The sequence below is a fragment of the Oncorhynchus keta genome, chromosome 11, assembly GCF_023373465.1.
Source record: "Oncorhynchus keta strain PuntledgeMale-10-30-2019 chromosome 11, Oket_V2, whole genome shotgun sequence".
Taxonomy (NCBI): domain Eukaryota; kingdom Metazoa; phylum Chordata; class Actinopteri; order Salmoniformes; family Salmonidae; genus Oncorhynchus; species Oncorhynchus keta.
Genome location: NC_068431.1, coordinates 16,809,649 through 16,826,782, shown reverse-complemented (window position 1 = coordinate 16,826,782; position 17,134 = coordinate 16,809,649). Strand labels below are relative to the sequence as shown.

The 17,134-nt window shown below is 40.3% G+C and overlaps 1 protein-coding gene across 4 annotated transcripts in view; it reads right to left on the bottom strand.

Annotated features, from left to right (window-relative positions):
* LOC118389833 (protein Jade-1-like) overlaps nucleotides 1-15,751 on the bottom strand; it is a 285,673-nt gene extending 269,922 nt beyond the window's left edge. For 2 of the 4 annotated variants that reach the window (XM_052529611.1, XM_052529612.1), the window contains exons 1-2: nucleotides 14,930-15,751; nucleotides 14,774-14,822 (exon numbers count right to left, since the gene is read on the bottom strand). Coding sequence is in view for 2 of the 4 variants with exons in the window: in XM_052529609.1 (XP_052385569.1) it covers nucleotides 14,774-14,875 (102 nt within the window). In the remaining 2 variants the exon portion in view is untranslated. Of the gene's footprint in view, nucleotides 1-14,773 lie in introns of all 4 variants that reach the window. The other 2 variants (XM_052529609.1, XM_052529610.1) reach the window with 1 other exon arrangement.
* Nucleotides 15,752-17,134: the final 1,383 nt, after the last annotated feature.

Genomic DNA, 17,134 nt, shown 5'->3' with positions numbered 1-17,134 from the left:
GATTGAATAGTACGCCAACCTGTTGACAGAAGACTGAATGGGTATGAATGTTGAAAAGCAAGCTTGGGCCAAACCAGTAAACTAGTATGTTAAGTGGGGGAGTATCATAGATTTTAATTATAGTGTTGTTACCGCAATAGTCAAAACAATTTCATATGTTTTGGGCAATTAGCTAGGTTGAATTTTGTATTTGAGTTCCTTTATAATTTGCTTTTTAAAAAGAGAGGTTGGAATCAAGTATGATGCCTTGGCACTTAGAATCAGATACCACCAGGAGTTTTTTAGTAGTAGTTGTTTTTTGAGGAACGTGCAGACTGTTTTATTTTATTGAGATGTACACATGAATCTCTGAGCAATTTTGTAATCTGAATCATTATAGTAGTGAGTTATTGTGCAGTCTGTTATTTGCATGAATTTATCATCAATGTATCATCTGCATACATTGGAATTTCAGACCCTGTACAGAATAAAGGAAGATCATTAATGGATGTGCTGAACAGTATTGACCTTTGTGGATATCAGTGGGGGGGGGGGGTAAGTTTATTTGTATTTTTACAATGAGACAGCACCGACTTTTGAAGGATTTTAGATTTGTTTTTTTTTTTTTTTAAATCAGGATGGGTTTTTACTCAATTTACATCAACAGATTGAAATTATTAGGTTGCTGATTAAGAGGTTTTTTTAGGAGTTGATTTAACTTAATTAAACATTGTATCATACATATACATTGATTTGATTAAAACTTATGATTCATGATTTGAGGTACAGTGGAATTATCATTAGGTTTGGTTTATAGTTTCACGTTTGAGTTTTTGAATCGATGTAGTCTAAATGAATAATAAGTGTTTTTGTGTTTTCTCTGGGAAAATTGATATTTCACTGTCTCTCTCTGGAATGTGTCCAGGGAATATACTCTTGGGGAGAGTGAGTGAAGGGAGGCCATAAACTACCACATTGGAGGGGGCCGGGAAGTTTTTTGTTGTAGTGCAAAAGGTATTATAGGGGGACTTTTATTTTATTTTATGACTTTTCATTACACACGCAAATTCTTTTGATAAAGGAATGTTCTGGGAACATGGAAATACGAAAATGTTTGGAACTAGTTGATTATTGTTTGCAAATTGTTTCATATAGTGCAAAACACTGCTTTGGAGGGTCGTGTATAACCTATGACCTTCTGATGACTTTCCGTTGTGGCTTGATCACCCGCATTGGAAAGCCATTTGGATAATGAAATTATGGTCATTTGTAATACAGCTCTCAAAATAATTTGTGTAATTGGTAAATATGTTTCTTATCCATATGTGTAATTTGGACCAGTGTGAAGAGGGAGTAGGACATTGCTTCCAACTAAGGGTATGCTGCTTTAAGTCTATTTTCCTATGACCATAGGGGTTAAATCATTTCTTTGTGGAGTTTTTTTTTCTTCAGTTTAGTGATTTTCATTTGATTAGGTTAGCTGAAATGTTGTTTTACATTACTCTCATACGGAGAGATGTGTGTAAAACATGGGGGAGGATTCAGTTTGAGGGTTTGAATTAAAGTTATACAATTTAAGTGATATGTGAATGAGTGTATTGTATTGTTGAGTGTATTGTATGTGTTTTCTATTCCCGAGAGATATGTCTAATTTCTTGATCCTTGGCTCTACGATGAAGTTGACAGTGAGATGGGGAGTATAAACCAATTTGAAAGAATAGTTTAAATAGAATGTTTTGATATTCTCTGTAAAATATGTTTAGATATGCGTTAAGAATAATTGGTAAAAGTAATAATTTATCATGTAGTTAATAAACTGAACTAAACTGTTGTTCTGATCTGTTCTTTCGAGGTTATCATGAAAAGTTACATCAGACGGTATCTTAATGCATGGAAAAGATCATTTGGACCGAATGGTGTGTGTACCTCAAAACCCCCTCTACCTGGCTGAAGAAGAGAGACAAAGGCATTGAAGGAGGCTTTCCAAACCACTTCTACCGAGTTTCCTAACCACTTCTACCGAGAGAACAGAACCAAGCCAGAAATTGGTGTACAGTATCAGATCTAAGCTATCAACTGCTTTTCTTTCATGGTTCTGTCATACTGTGATGAGTCCACTTGGAGTGATCATGGAGAAAGATCTGTTCTAACATTTTCTTTTGATGCTGGTATATTGGTTGACGAATGGACAAAACATGAGTAGTAAAGATGAGACAATGAAATTGGGACATTATCATGGGCCGTCCACTTTGACTGTAAAGCTATCTGAAGAAAAACGAAGATGCCAGAAGATGCGGTGCCTGTGTAAGGGGGGTTTAATCAAACTGTGCCATTAAAATTGTTTATACTTTTGTGGTATCAGATTGATTGAAGAGGTCTAAACCATGTAAATTGTAGTAATTTAGATGAAGAATGCATTGAGATACTGATCTGTATTAAAATCCTGATTAAAAAAGTTAATAGTAGAATTATACTGTATGTAAATCTGCTAATATTGATGCGTGTTTAAATTGAGGTTTTTACTTTAAGTGATAATGACCCATTTGAATCACTGAGGAATGTTGGATAAATAGTTGGGTTGTTACTTATGATTTGGAATATTAATGATTTCACTGCCCTATTCTCTATTCCCGAGTATATTTCTGAGCATGAGTACTTAGAGGGATGTCTGTCCTATATGTTGTGAGGAGGCCTGTGTTTAGACACTGTTTCTCATGTAACTGAAATAGCATAAATATGTTATGTTTTTATTTTCCTCAAATGGATTATTCTGTGTTATTAAAACATGTGCAAGTTTGTCTTGTAGAATAAGGGGTGTAATCTTAGTTTCAGAAGGGAGAAAACTTACATATAAGCTAAGGTATTTGACATTAAGGGGATATGAATTTTTAAATATTGAGTATGTAATTAATATTCTGATTCTTCAAAAGGGACTTAGTCCCTTGAGAGGGGAATGTCGTGGAAAGATCAGAATTTGTTGGTAACATTTGTAAGATGTTTAATATTCATCAAATGTGTGTAAGTTACTTCTCATAAGAATGTATTTTGTTGTACTAGTGGTGGCCATTGGCAGTTATCTTTTCTATGTCAGGACTAAGTTGCATGGGCCGCTGAGAGTGGAGAGGTCAAAGTGTCATCATGTGTAAACATATCTGTTACTCCCTACCTTTCCCAGTGGGGAAAGGACGGGTTGCAGTGTCTGGAATCATTCTATGCTCCCTCTTATGTTGTTTCTATCTTAACCTATAGCCTCACCCCCTATCTGTGAGTTTGTCCAGGAGTTTGTATTTTGAGTGGGTTGTATAAAAATGACAATTTGATATATGCCTGTTGATATGGAGGATTTGGTTTATGGTTCTGGGGTTTGGGAAAGGAGACAAAGCTGAACGATGAATTATGTCTATGCTGTCTGACTATGGGTGTCTTTGCTATTAAAAGGAACTCAGTTGCATTGTAAGGGGGCTCTCGAAGGATTCACTGGGAGACACTGAATTTATCTGAGAGTCACAGGATTGTGATAAGAGCTCATATAATTAAAGATTGACTTTCATAACTAACTCTGACGTGTGTGTGTGTGTGTGTGTGTGTGTGTGTGTGTGTGTGTGTGTGGTTTGCTCCCATGATTAGGTAAATAGAGGAAATTTTCACGACACATGCAAGCCAAGGTTTTCGTTAGCCGGTAATAGCTAGCTTTTGGACAAAAATACCAGTCGATGCGAAATGTATTTGACCAAAAGTCTGCATAATTTAGTGGAATTATACAGATAGAGTTTGAGGAGAAAAACTGTCTGGGAGCTGCTGAATTGAAACACAAGCCCAATCATTGCGCAACAATTCTAAATGCAATTGTGTGTTAAAAACTGTTTTGATGGCCACGAATAAACAGAGCTACTATTTTTATTTCTTAACTGGTAATTGAAGCGCGCTTCCCATTCGTCATTCAAGTACATAGGCAACGTAGGCAGGCTTCAGCGAGTCATACACCACTTTGCAATGAGCTGGAGGCCATATGCATTCTGAAAACATTAACTTAAAAAAAATATATGTATTACTTAATATGAGGCAAGTCTTACTATGTAAACGTGGAGGCAATTATTTTGTAAAGACTTCCTTATGTCATTGAAATCAGTAACCAATTTCTCTCATGTTCTATTGGTTTCCAAAATCAACTTTCTTTCATTGTCCAGTATCCAAAGGCACAATCCTAGTCATATTAATAACCAATGCTAGTTGTTGCATCTTTAGATCACCCATTTCTACATTTCTAACAGATGTTTTCTTCACCGTCAGATTAAACCACTTGCATGTGCGGTGTGCTTTTGACGAAAGGGTTTTCCTACTAATTGCGTTATAGAACAAACACAAGCGCAGCAATGCAGTAGGATACGCGCGAATGTTCGTTGTGTGCAAACTCAGCACGCATGTGTAGAAGGAGCGGTCAGAACACAAGTGAGTGTGTGAGACAAGGAGGGAAAAGAGAAATTAGGGAGAAGGACTGTGTGATGCTTTGTTTGGTTTCTTTTTTGTTGTTCCCCGCAAATGCACATGTACATGTACAAAAAAGTATTTAGTCAGCCCCCAATTGTGCAAGTTCTCCCACTTAAAAAGATGAGGCCTGTAATTTATCATAGGTACACTTCAACTATGACAGACAAAATGAGAGAGAAAAAAAATCCAGAAAATCACATTGTAGGATTTTTAATTAATTAATTTGCAAATTATGGTGGAAAATGTATAGCTTCCTGTGCCAACCGGAAGTGCCTTAAATGGTGTCATAGGGGCTGTTTCGAAGGGTTAAAAAGGTCAGATCTTTTCAAAACTTCATGTGTGATTAGGCAACCCCCATGAACTGTAAATCAGTCATGTCTCCCATAAAATTTCCAAGAAAAAAAAAGAAAATCACAGAGCTAGGACAGAGGGACACAGTATGGTGCGTAGAGACAGACAGTACCTGCAATAGTTACCTTTGTTCGAACTAAAAAAAAAGAACTGTCAGACCAAGAGTTCTGGGACTTTAGAAATCTGTTCTAGACCTCGGGTCAATAGTGCATGGTGAGTTACGTGGCTCTAGAAGGTTCTTGGACCGAGAAACAGCCTCGTACATTTGCAATAACTTCAATTCATTTTGACCATTACGAAAATGAAGACATTTAGAAAAGTCCCAGAGTCGCAAGACGAGGTCCATTGAAACCGGCTCAGCCCATTGAGACAGACCCCAACGTTTCTGTCCGATAGCTCATTCAAGGACCCCGTAGCAAGGCATGGAAAAAGTGGATTTTCAGCACCAATTAAGGTCTTACTCGGGCACCGAATGACCTATCAAGCCGAAACTTGGGATTCACGGTTGCTGCCCTCAGAACGAGACGCCCCGATTGACCATATTGCAAATGGACAAAACATGTGCCTTATGGACAAGTAAAATAAAAAAAATATGATAATCAAATATGACAAATGTATGTTCATACACTTCTTTTACATGTGTAATTGACCAAAATTTTTACATTTTTTAAAATTAACGAAAGATTTTCGTAAAACGGTCCAGAAAGCACTTTTTGAAAGGGGTGATACGTTTTTGAAAACATGTTCAAATTTTCAAAATTTTACTCTTCGGTCTTGACTTGTGTTACATTTGCAATATGAAAAATTACAGTAGAGCGCACTCGGCATCGATTGGATTTTTTCAGTGTTACACTTGGCACTTGCCATATGGCATTTGCAATCAACTTTGAATGAAACAACATCCAATTGAGTGGTATTGGACACCATGTATATATGGTTGTTACAGTGCCAATATGCTCCCATTCATTTTTGTCCATTTCAAGGGGGAGTTCCCTTACACTTGTCAGGGACTGGTCTGGTCCAAATTCACATTTCGCCACCCCCATTTCCATGATGAGTGCTAGCTAGCTAGCCAGCTAACTAGCTATGTGAGAATACTTGACACTGTTCACTGAGGGTTCTTGCTATGTGGAATCCTTGGGACATGACTACAATAAATCCTAACCATTTAAAAATGTCAACTTTTTTTATTTATGTTTTATTTAGCGAGGGAAAGCACATTGAGACCTAGGTCTCATCTGCAAATGTGCCCTGGGAACAATGCAAAGAATAAAATTATAAAATTAAAAATAAAAATAAAATTATAATTTAAAACTAAATAGCAAATATTATATACACACTCAAACAAAACAAAACCCATTCATCAATATAAAAATCCCTAGCCTTTCTCCTAAACTGACCCAGAGACAACACATCCAAATGAAACATTACTTGGAGATCATTCGACATGACAGGGGCCTGGTGGGAAAAGGCAGATTTACCAGTGGCGTGCCATGGGCCTGGGCCTTGAGTGAGGTCCTACACAGTCCCACCCAAATTAATCCACCTCGTATTACCATCATTATGATGCCATGGCTCTAGACACTATACATTTAGACAGAAACGCAGTATAACCAGGCGTTGCGTCACCTTGAAATTTACATTTTAATTCAGAGAATTGCAAGGGAATAGTACAATACAGTACAGTTCAACTAATAGGCAAGAACATAGTCGAGTGCAACAGAGTTATATTAATATTCTTCTTCTATCCATTTCTGGTCCACAAACTTTGAGCTTTAAGTCCCCCCCCCAAAAAAATTGTGTGTTCACTAAACAGCGCATTGTCGCACCAAAAGCAGTTTCACTGTGATGATAAAGACATAACTATTCACTGAAAATAAAAGAAAGAAAACAAATAATTTGCAACATAGGCTATTTGCCATTTTATTTTGTTAATATATATAGGGTATTTAATATTAACGAAATAAAGTTTGAAACATACGTACACATTTAAGAGGGTCTCCTTGTGCTGGGCCTCTGCGTGCGCTGGGTGAACTTGAGATACGCGCTGTCATCGTAGATTTGACTGAACCTGCGCCTCTCTCGCTCAATTGTAATAATAGGCATTCCCAGCAGTACAGTTTGCAGTGCTTCTCGGAGCCTGTGAGCCATTGATAGCGCTCGTAGTTGGAACTTTGAAAGTGGCGAACGAACCCCTTTCCCGCCTGTGACAGGCTTTGTAGTGTCGGCGTCGGGCAACCTCTCCTTACAATGTCTAACTTTTCTTGAAAAGTTCATCTTGAGAATGGCATTATAATTATATCCTCGACCAAATTGATATATTCTCCTCCTTCCACCATTGTGGGTTAAAAAAACAGCTTAGTAGTACGCAAATTAATTTGTTTATCATATTCAGTTTCCTAGTTCTGAGGTTCTGCATAGACCTGCCCATAGGACCTGCCTCTCAATATTAGTAATCCAATCAAAAGACGCGCACACACTACGCCTGCTAGCTGGCTCCTGTGTAACACTGGAGCCAGCCAGCAGGCGTACAATAGCCAACTCTAAAGCTGATTGGTTGACACTAAATTTTAATTTCCATTCACTTTAAGCTACAAGAGCCCGCACTGTTGATTCTGAAGGCAGATTTTAGACCCCTGGCAACACATGATGGCTGAAAAGGATTGGATAAAAGATCTAACATAAAGACCAGCCCTCCAAATCTCAACCTGGGGCTGTAAGCAGTGCAACCAAGAGGAAAGCTATGAAATGAAGAGTATAACTCTTACTCTGGGGAATAATTTAATACATATTTGTGGGAAAATATATATTTTTTAAATTATATTCTGATGATGTTTAGGCCAGCAGAGAAGGCCTTGCTGGCCCTAACGGCCCACCACTGAGATTTACCCAACTCTGTGGATACATGTGGAGTCTCCAGCATTAACCAACCCTGTGCTCTAGTGTTGTAATACGGGTTTCTATATTTCAACAATGACGTTAAGTAAATTGGTGTTTTTTTGAGCACGGCTTTATAAACAAAAACAAAATAAGGAAGTGACCTATGTGTTTTTAGCAAGGTCCAACCAACTTTATGATAAAGGATGCAGTGGTGACTGTCAAAACTGTCAGATGTTATTAAACAAAGTGCACTATGATAAATTGTGTCCAAGGGCTTCAAAACACTGGTAGCTGCATTCACTTATATAATATAGCCATCATCTATAATAGGAATGAATGTAGACTGAATTATCAATTTTCTACTATTTAATGAAAGGCAAGCCCTATTCTTATAGAAGAAGCCCAACTTAATTCTTAACTTCTTGACAAACTCGTCAAATCAAATCAAACTTTGTCACATGTGCCGAATAAAACAGTGAAATGTTTACCTACAAGCCATTAACCAACAGTGCAGTTCAAGAAGAGTTAAGAAAAAATCAATCAAAAGTAGCACAATAATGAGGCTATATACAAGGGGTACTGGTACCGAGTCAATGTGCAGGGGTACAGGTTAGAGGTCATTTGTACATGTTGGTAGGGGTGAAGTGACTATGCATAGATAATAAACAGCGAGTAGCAGCAGTGTACAAAAATAATTGGAGGGGATGGGGTCAATGTAATAGTCCGGTGGCCAGCTGATTAATTGTTCAGTCTTATGGCTTGGGGGGTAGAAGCTGTTAAGGAGCCTTTTGGTCTTTTGGTGCTCCGGTACCACTTGCTGTGCGGTAGCAAAGAAAACAGTCTATGACTTCTGGTGACTGGAGTCTGACAATTTTATGGTCTTTCCTCTGACACCGCCTATTATATAGGTCCTGGATTGCAGGAAGCTTGGCCCCAGTGATGTATGGGGCCGTACATATTACCCTTTGTAGTGCCTTGCGGTCAGAGGCAGAGCAGTTGCCATACCAGGCGGCGATGCAACCGGTCAGGATGCTCTCAATGGTGCAGCTGTAGAACTTTTTGAGGATCTGGGGACCCATGCCAAATCTTTTCAGTCTCCTGAGGGTTAAAGGTTTTGTCGTGCCCTCTTCACAACAGTCTTGGTGTGTTTGGTGATGTGGACACTAAGGAACATGAAACTCTCTACGTGCTCCACTTCAGCCCTGTTGATGTTAATGGAGACCTGGTCGGCCCGCCTTTTTTTGTAGTCCACAATCTGCTCCTTTGTCTTGCTCACATTGAGGGAGAGGCTGTTGTCTTGGCACCACACTGCCAGTTCTCCGACCTCATCCCTATACGCTGTCTCATCAGTCAGTGATTAGGCCTACCACTGTTGTGTCATCAGCAAACTTAAAGGATGGCGTTGTAGTCCTGTTTGGCCACGCAGTCGTGGGTGAACAGGGAGTACAGGAGGGGTCAAAGTACACACCCCTGAGGGGCCCAGTGTTGAGGATCAGCGTGGCAGACATGTTGCCTACCCTTAGCACCTGGGGGCGGCCCATCAGGAAGTCCAGGATCCAGTTGCAGGGGAAGGTGTTGAGTCCCAGGGTCCTTAGATTAGTGATTAGTTTCATGGGCACTATGATGTTGAACGATGAGCTGTAGTCAATGAACAGCATTCTCACATACACTACCATTCAAAAGTTTGGGGTCACCTAGAAATGTCCTTGATTTTGAAAGAAAAGCACATTTTTGGTTATTAAAATAGCGCCGACTTGATATTCCATTAAAATAAAATTTGCCATTTCCAGCTACAATAGCCATTTACAATATTAACAATGTCTACACTGTATTTTTTATCATTTTGATTTTAATGGACAAAAAAAAAAGCTTTTCTTTCTAAAACTAGGACATTTCTAAGTGACCCCAAACTTTTGAACTGTAGTGTACATCGCCACCCCTTCTCTGCTGATCACAACTAAAAAATGCTGTAATTTACAATGTCAATGTCATTATCCATGATCAAATCATTTAACCAAGTCTCTGATAAAAGAAGATTATCTGGATGAACGACACGAACACTAACAAAGTCCATATTTAATATCATACATTTGCACATTTAAAATGTAACAAACCCAGCACTTTGCAAGACTTAAAAGCAGCAGGGGAGTCCATATTTACCCTAAACAGGTCGTTATAAACTTGATAATTAAGTAAGTCAGGCACCCTAAACACAAGAGCCCATAGTGTTGGTGGTCGTCAGTGTAGAAGCTACAGCATCTGCGTACCCGGTGTCCATACGCCCTGAGGAAGACAGCGTCAGTGTAGAAGCTACAGCATCTGCGTACCCGGTGTCCGTACGCCCTGAGGAAGAGAGCGTCAGTGTAGAAGCTACAGCATCTGCGTACCCGGTGTCCGTACGCCCTGAGGAAGACCGCATCAGTGTAGAAGCTACAGCATCTGCGTACCCGGTGTCCGTACGCCCTGAGGAAGACAGCGTCAGTGTAGAAGCTACAGCATCTGCGTACCCGGTGTCCGTACGCCCTGAGGAAGACAGCGTCAGTGTAGAAGCTACAGCATCTGCGTACCCGGTGTCCGTACGCCTGGAGGAAGACAGCGGGGGCAGTGGCTCAAAACAATGAGAGTTTAATGTCACAACGTTGCAAGAAAAACCAGAACGCTGTGGTGCGCGTCTCTTCCTCCTCCGGGATCCAATCACACTCCATTCACACCCTCCACGGGTAGAGCTGATAGCATTCAACTTTTGGCTAATTTCATAAGTCCGTAGGGTGGGGAAATGCTCAAGATCCATAAGTTCCATTACAGTAGTCTCTTGGAAAAGACGCATCAACAAATGCAGTTAAACGTGAGGCGTCCAAAATCAGACGCTCATTCAGAGCTTTAATTTTCTCAAGTAAAGTAATGATCCTCTTCTTGCAGCATTTTTCCCGTGGCATTTGACACAGGTGAAATTTTCAGAAAGGTCATTCACTTGGATGACTGTGAACATGTCACATAAAATGCATTTAATGGCCTTATGGTCGGCGATAGAGTCAGAGTTTTCACTGTTTTGTGTAGAAGCAGGAGAATACCCTTTACTCAATTCAGCCATTTTGCTTGCCATTTAAATGAGGGTATGGACGTCCTAATGATCCCGGATAGCAAGGAACGTTCACTCAGGCAATGCTTGGGGCGAGAGGCAGCGCTGTGCCAGCTGCAAATTTTGTGATTGACGTTTTTCCTTTCAACTGGCAAATACCAGGATTCAGTGGCTACAGTCTTAAAAATCGATGAAAACAGAGCTAAATACCAATACATTGAAAATGTTGTTGTTTTCCAGCTCAATAGCATGATGCAGCTCAGTCTTCACAGGCATTTTTTGGGGCTGGACTCAGTAACACTAGAGTAACACAGTTTTTCTGTTAAAAATCTTGTCGTTCTGGTGGTGCTTACATTAATGTTATTTCCTCAAATTTAAGAAATCAGTTTTTTTTGCTATAATAATAATCAAAATATTGGCAGATATGGGTTATCTGAGAATATTTCCACTCTAAAATCCGATCCAAAAATGTCATGTTGGTCGGGCTCTAGTCTTCAATACAAAAGGTCATCATTTATTTTTCAGGCCAAGCCACAAAGCACATTGCGCTAAATTATTATTTCAATTGAAAATAATTATTTATAACCTTGTCAACATCTTGACTATATTTCCTATTCATTTTGCAACTTACAGTGCCTTGCGAAAGTATTCGGCCCCCTTGAAATTTGCGACCTTTTGCCACATTTCAGGCTTCAAACAAAGATATAAAACTGTATTTTTTGTGAAGAATCAACAACAAGTGGGACACAATTATGAAGTGGAACGACATTTATTGGATATTTCAAACTTTAAGAAATCAAAAACTGAAAAATTGGGCGTGCAAAATTATTCAGCCCCCTTAAGTTAATACTTTGTAGCGCCACCTTTTGCTGCGATTACAGCTGTAAGTCGCTTGGGGTATGTCTCTATTAGTTTTGCACATCGAGAGACTGAATTTTTTTCCCATTCCTCCTTGCAAAACAGCTCGAGCTCAGTGAGGTTGGATGGAGAGCATTTGTGAACAGCAGTTTTCAGTTCTTTCCACAGATTCTCGATTGGATTCAGGTCTGGACTTTGACTTTGACCAGTCTCAGGTCTTTTGCAGACTCCATCAGGTTTTCTTCCAGAATGGTCCTGTATTTGGCTCCATCCATCTTCCCATCAATTTTAACCATCTTCCCTGTCCCTGCTGAAGAAAAGCAGGCCCAAACCATGATGCTGCCACCACCATGTTTGACAGTGGGGATGGTGTGTTCAGGGTGATGAGCTGTGTTGCTTTTACACCAAACATAACGTTTTGCATTGTTGCCAAAAAGTTCAATTTTGGTTTCATCTGACCAGAGCACCTTCTTCCACATGTTTGGTGTGTCTCCCATGTGGCTTGTGGAAAACTTTAAAACGACACTTTTTATGGATATCTTTAAGAAATGGCTTTCTTCTTGCCACTCTTCCATAAAGGCCAGATTTGTGCAATATACGACTGATTGTTGTCCTATGGACAGTCTCCCACCTCAGCTGTAGATCTCTGCAGTTCATCCAGAGTGATCATGGGCCTCTTGGCTGCATCTCTGATCAGTCTTCTCCTTGTATGAGCTGAAAGTTTAGAGGAACGGCCAGGTCTTGGTAGATTTGCAGTGGTCTGATACTCCTTCCATTTCAATAGTATCGCTTGCACAGTGCTCCTTGGGATGTTTAAAGCTTGGGAAATCTTTTTGTATCCAAATCCAGCTTTAAACTTCTTCACAACAGTATCTCAGCCCTGCCTGGTGTGTTCCTTGTTCTTCATGATGCTCTCTGCGCTTTTAACGGACCTCTGAGACTATCACAGTGCAGGTGCATTTATACGGAGACTTGATTACACACAGGTGGATTGTATTTATCATCATTAGTCATTTAGGTCAACATTGGATCATTCAGAGATCCTCACTGAACTTCTGGAGAGAGTTTGCTGCACTGAAAGTAAAGGGGCTGAATAATTTTGCACGCCCAATTTTTCAGTTTTTGATTTGTTAAAAAAAGTTTGAAATATCCAATAAATGTCGTTCCACTTCATGATTGTGTCCCACTTGTTGTTGATTCTTCACAGAAAAATACAGTTTTATATCTTTATGTGTGAAGCCTGAAATGTGGCAAAAGGTCGCAAAGTTCAAGGGGGCCGAATACTTTCGCAAGGCACTGTATTTCATGTATATTTTCATGGAAAACAAGGACATTTCTAAGTGACACCAAACTTTTGAACGGTAATAATTAAAAGTATGGCTATATTTTCTGGCACCTCTCTCCTGTCTGGACATGACAAACTATAGCCAATACACATCACCTATCACGCTATCACCTACACTTTGACATGTAGGCTAATTGTGGATCAACATTTACATACACTTAACAGAAAAGCTACTGTTTTTCAGTTTTAAAATCAATTTAATTAGCTATTTTGTTAATGGCCTTGGTGCCCTAGCAGATGGGTCTTGGTGCCCTGGCAGATTGGGCACCTCTTGAAGGCCTAATGGCCTTTTCCCTAAAAATCACAAAATTCCAGTTTTGCTTGTAAACAAACTACTGTTCTTTTCTAGGTAAGAATAGCAGGCCTCCAGGGAAAAATAGAGATTTGAGAGAGAGAGAGACATGTCCCCACAGCATGACTCATCTCCTGTTTCATGCCCAGCTGGAGGGTGGGTAGGAAGGGAGCTGTCACAACTGGGAACATTTAACAAGTCCCCAGATGATTCAGACTTAATTGATTCAAGGAAATAACCAGTTCAATTACATCTGTGCAATAAGAGAAACAGGATGGATTGTTATACTATTCTAATCATGGGAGCCGGTAATGGATTGTAAAGAAACAATATTTGACTGACTGGAGGACCATTATAGAGTAGCTATAAGGAATTACCTCAAGAACAAATTTGAATGTAATGTGATTTAAAGGTAAACTTCACATGGATTGGCAACTCCCATAACAACCCCCCCCCCCTCCCCTCCCCTCCCCCAAACAACTCATAAGAACTTAAATATCAATGGGAGCCCCCCACAACTGTCAAAGATATCAATATGAGGCACCCTCAAGAGTCAATGTGTAATTTGAACCCTGTAAATTCTCTATCCAAAATATACATCCGACTATGAACATCAAGTTCTCATTTCTTAAAATGGGAACATCAAGATGCTGCTCTGTCCCTCTACTAACCATGCGCAGCAAAAAACTAGTCCCACCCCCTGTTCTATGAGCGCAGAGTTTCTGAAGGTAAACAAGAGCCACTCCCCCCTACAGTAGATCGGCACAGCACGCAGAGAGGCAGACTGAGTGAGATAAGAGTACTGAGCTTGTTCTAATTCTTAGATATGTGCGTGCTTACTTAGCCTTCCAAAACACCTCCCCTTTTTGGGAACGTAATTCACATGCGGCCATAATTTCAAATCCACAATTGAGCGACAGTGGATGGCAACAGTAACTTTTTCCAAATGCAGTTTTAGAACGCAATCGTTATTACCAAAATTATCCTCTATTGTAATCTTTTCAACAGGCAGATCATTTTTGATCACATTAGCTAAGTGTATTTTCAGCGCCATACGTTGGCGAGCCGCGGTCGCTCCTCCCGTAAACATGCACACAAGTTGCCAATCATGTATTAGAATTCAACAAATAATTAAATAAATGTATTTCACCGGCGAATGTCATTTAACAGCACCTCGGGAAAATCCCGCTACCAAAATTATTTAATAACAGCAGTGAACATGACGCCGGTCTATAAATAATACTCGCTGCGTAGTTGGCGTTGCAAACATTGCTAGTGAACTGGGACCTGACATTTTCATATTTTATTCAATAAAAAAAAGTTGCAGTTGCATGATGTTCTACCCGTGCTGGCTATTTAGCTAGTTATCACAACCATTAGACCCATGCACACTACACATTTCCCTACCCGCTCTGGAAGTGCGTGCTTCTCACCCTGTGCTACATGCTACTGCACCGTACCGTACTTCTTGGGGGAAGCAAGAAACCAAAATCGAACCCACCTTTTTATCTTGATTGCAGTCAGGGTCGGGCTGCGAAACGTCCTCGACTCTGGACGATGGGCGATGATGAGAAATTACGATACAATTTGAAGCTAACCACATGTAGCTAGCGACAGTGAATTTCACGGTGGTCAAATTCCAGTGTAGCCAACTTACCCCTAGCTAGCGAGCTAGTTAGTTAGCCCCCTGACTATTCACGTTGGTGACAGGACTATGCCTGCGAGGCTGTATGGTGTTGACAGCACGTCAGATGCTCTCCCAGGAGTCAAAATAAAAAGTACCAATTGACAAATTTACGCCATGATAGTCAATCCGACAGTATAATATAATAGTCAACAAACCTGCGATGTCCGCATTCGCAGGTATCAGCTAAATGCAGTTAGCTACATTTAGCTGACTTTAGGAGTATATCATCCTTAAATCCAAATTCTCTAGCTAGCGAACGTGCTTGCAGGATAGCCGCATCCAGCAATTCGGTTCTACTGTACGCCAGCTATGGTACAGCAAGGTAAGCTAACAAATATCATTTTGAAAGCCATGTCGCATTTCGAAAATAGTCCAAATCCAATGTGGTATCCCCCAGGTTCTGATTTGTCATGGGAGTATGTTTTCCTCAATCCAGTAGAGGAAAAAAAATATGCCTCATTTTCAAAGAATGAGTCATGAAAGATAGCAAGCTGGCTCGTTTGGCAACGTTCCACCTAAAAACATATAGTCTGCCCCGTCCTTGCCCGCTCGCGTTCTTCTCTCTTGTGCGATTGCACTGGCGGGTGCGCAACCTTACAACAAAATAAGATCATACTTTAAACTCTTTTGGCGCCATATTAATGACGTATTTATATTTGCTGTCACTGAAAGACGATTCTAATATCTTTAAAATGGCTTACTTTCGCCAAACATCATGCATAGGCTCCAACCTGAAATAAGAAAAAGCGATTATATTCTTCACCTGTCACTCTTTTGAAAGTGAAAGCTACCGCTAAGTGGGCGGTTTGTTTGGGCGGGTTCACGATAGCAGCACAATAATAAACATTTACAGAGACAACGTTGAAAAAAACACATTTCCTAAATAATATTGTTAATGTTAATATTTGTCTTATTATCATAATAATAAGACATTGAACAAACATATACCTGAAAATAAAGTTAGGTCTACTTGCAAACGTTTAACTCAATATTCAATCCACTCCAATCTACGATGTTGGTTCACACATTGACAAGTGAGACCTATCAATCCACCTCATTTACTACAATGGCATGTAAATAAGGAGTGAGCTGTATTTTGTAGATCTACGGTGTAGGTTATTGTATCAAGTAGTAATCGCACGCGCTTTCATGTGGCGAGCGCGCCTCCTACTTGCAGCTCCGGGGGCACCTGCAACAGCCAATGATGCATCGCAGGATTTTACATCAATGCTTGTTGTGCTTCTGACGTGAACAAATACGTTGGCACGCATTTCTAGAACAAAAAAGAAAATACAAATGGTACAGTTATTTCTTTAAGCATCTCATCCTCAGCAAGGGCAGACTATCTGACTATCATCCAATGTTCATTCCCCATTGCCCCCCACTCCCGTTTCCATCATGACCACCAATGAAAAATAACTTCAAACCATATGTAGTTCATGATGAAACCCTATTCAGGAGACAAGGCATTTTCGTCATCAGCACACACTGTGCTGGCAGGTGCAGAAATGCACATTGCTATATCAGGGCCCATATCCTCAAAGTGTCTCAGAGTATGATTACTAATCTAGGATCAGTTTGACCTTTTAGATCATAATGATTAAGATTAGATGTAGATGTATCACTCCTACTCTGAGACGCTTTTTGGATCGAGGACCTGGTGTCACTCCATCAGTAATGGGGGAATGCTCTTTTACACAAAGTTAAATGAGGCTGTGAAGGACACCAGATTTTTCTGGCACAGATTCAAATGTGCTGTAGCAGCCTTCCTGCCCCGCACCACAGGTGGGTTAAGTGCCTTGCAATGCCTCTCCATGGCCGTTTGATTGTGTGCTCCATTACTGTCTACTGGACTCGTCGTTTATTTAGCAGATATTCAGCCATGCTGCAATATATATTGTGTGAGTCCCAAAATGGCACGTACCCTTTTCCCTGTGTAGTGCACTACATTTGACTAGGCAAGTCCATTCAGAACAAATTCTTATTTACAATGACGGCCTACCAAAAGGCGAAAGGCCTCCTGCGGGGACGGGGGCTGGGATAAAAAAATACAAAATATAGGACAACACATTGGTGGCGGCTCCGGTGCGGGTCGCAGCCCCCCAGCCCCCGGATCCGACCATGGCGCCGGGCTGAACGGCGTGCCTGTACTGGGCACCGGCGCAGAGGAAGGCT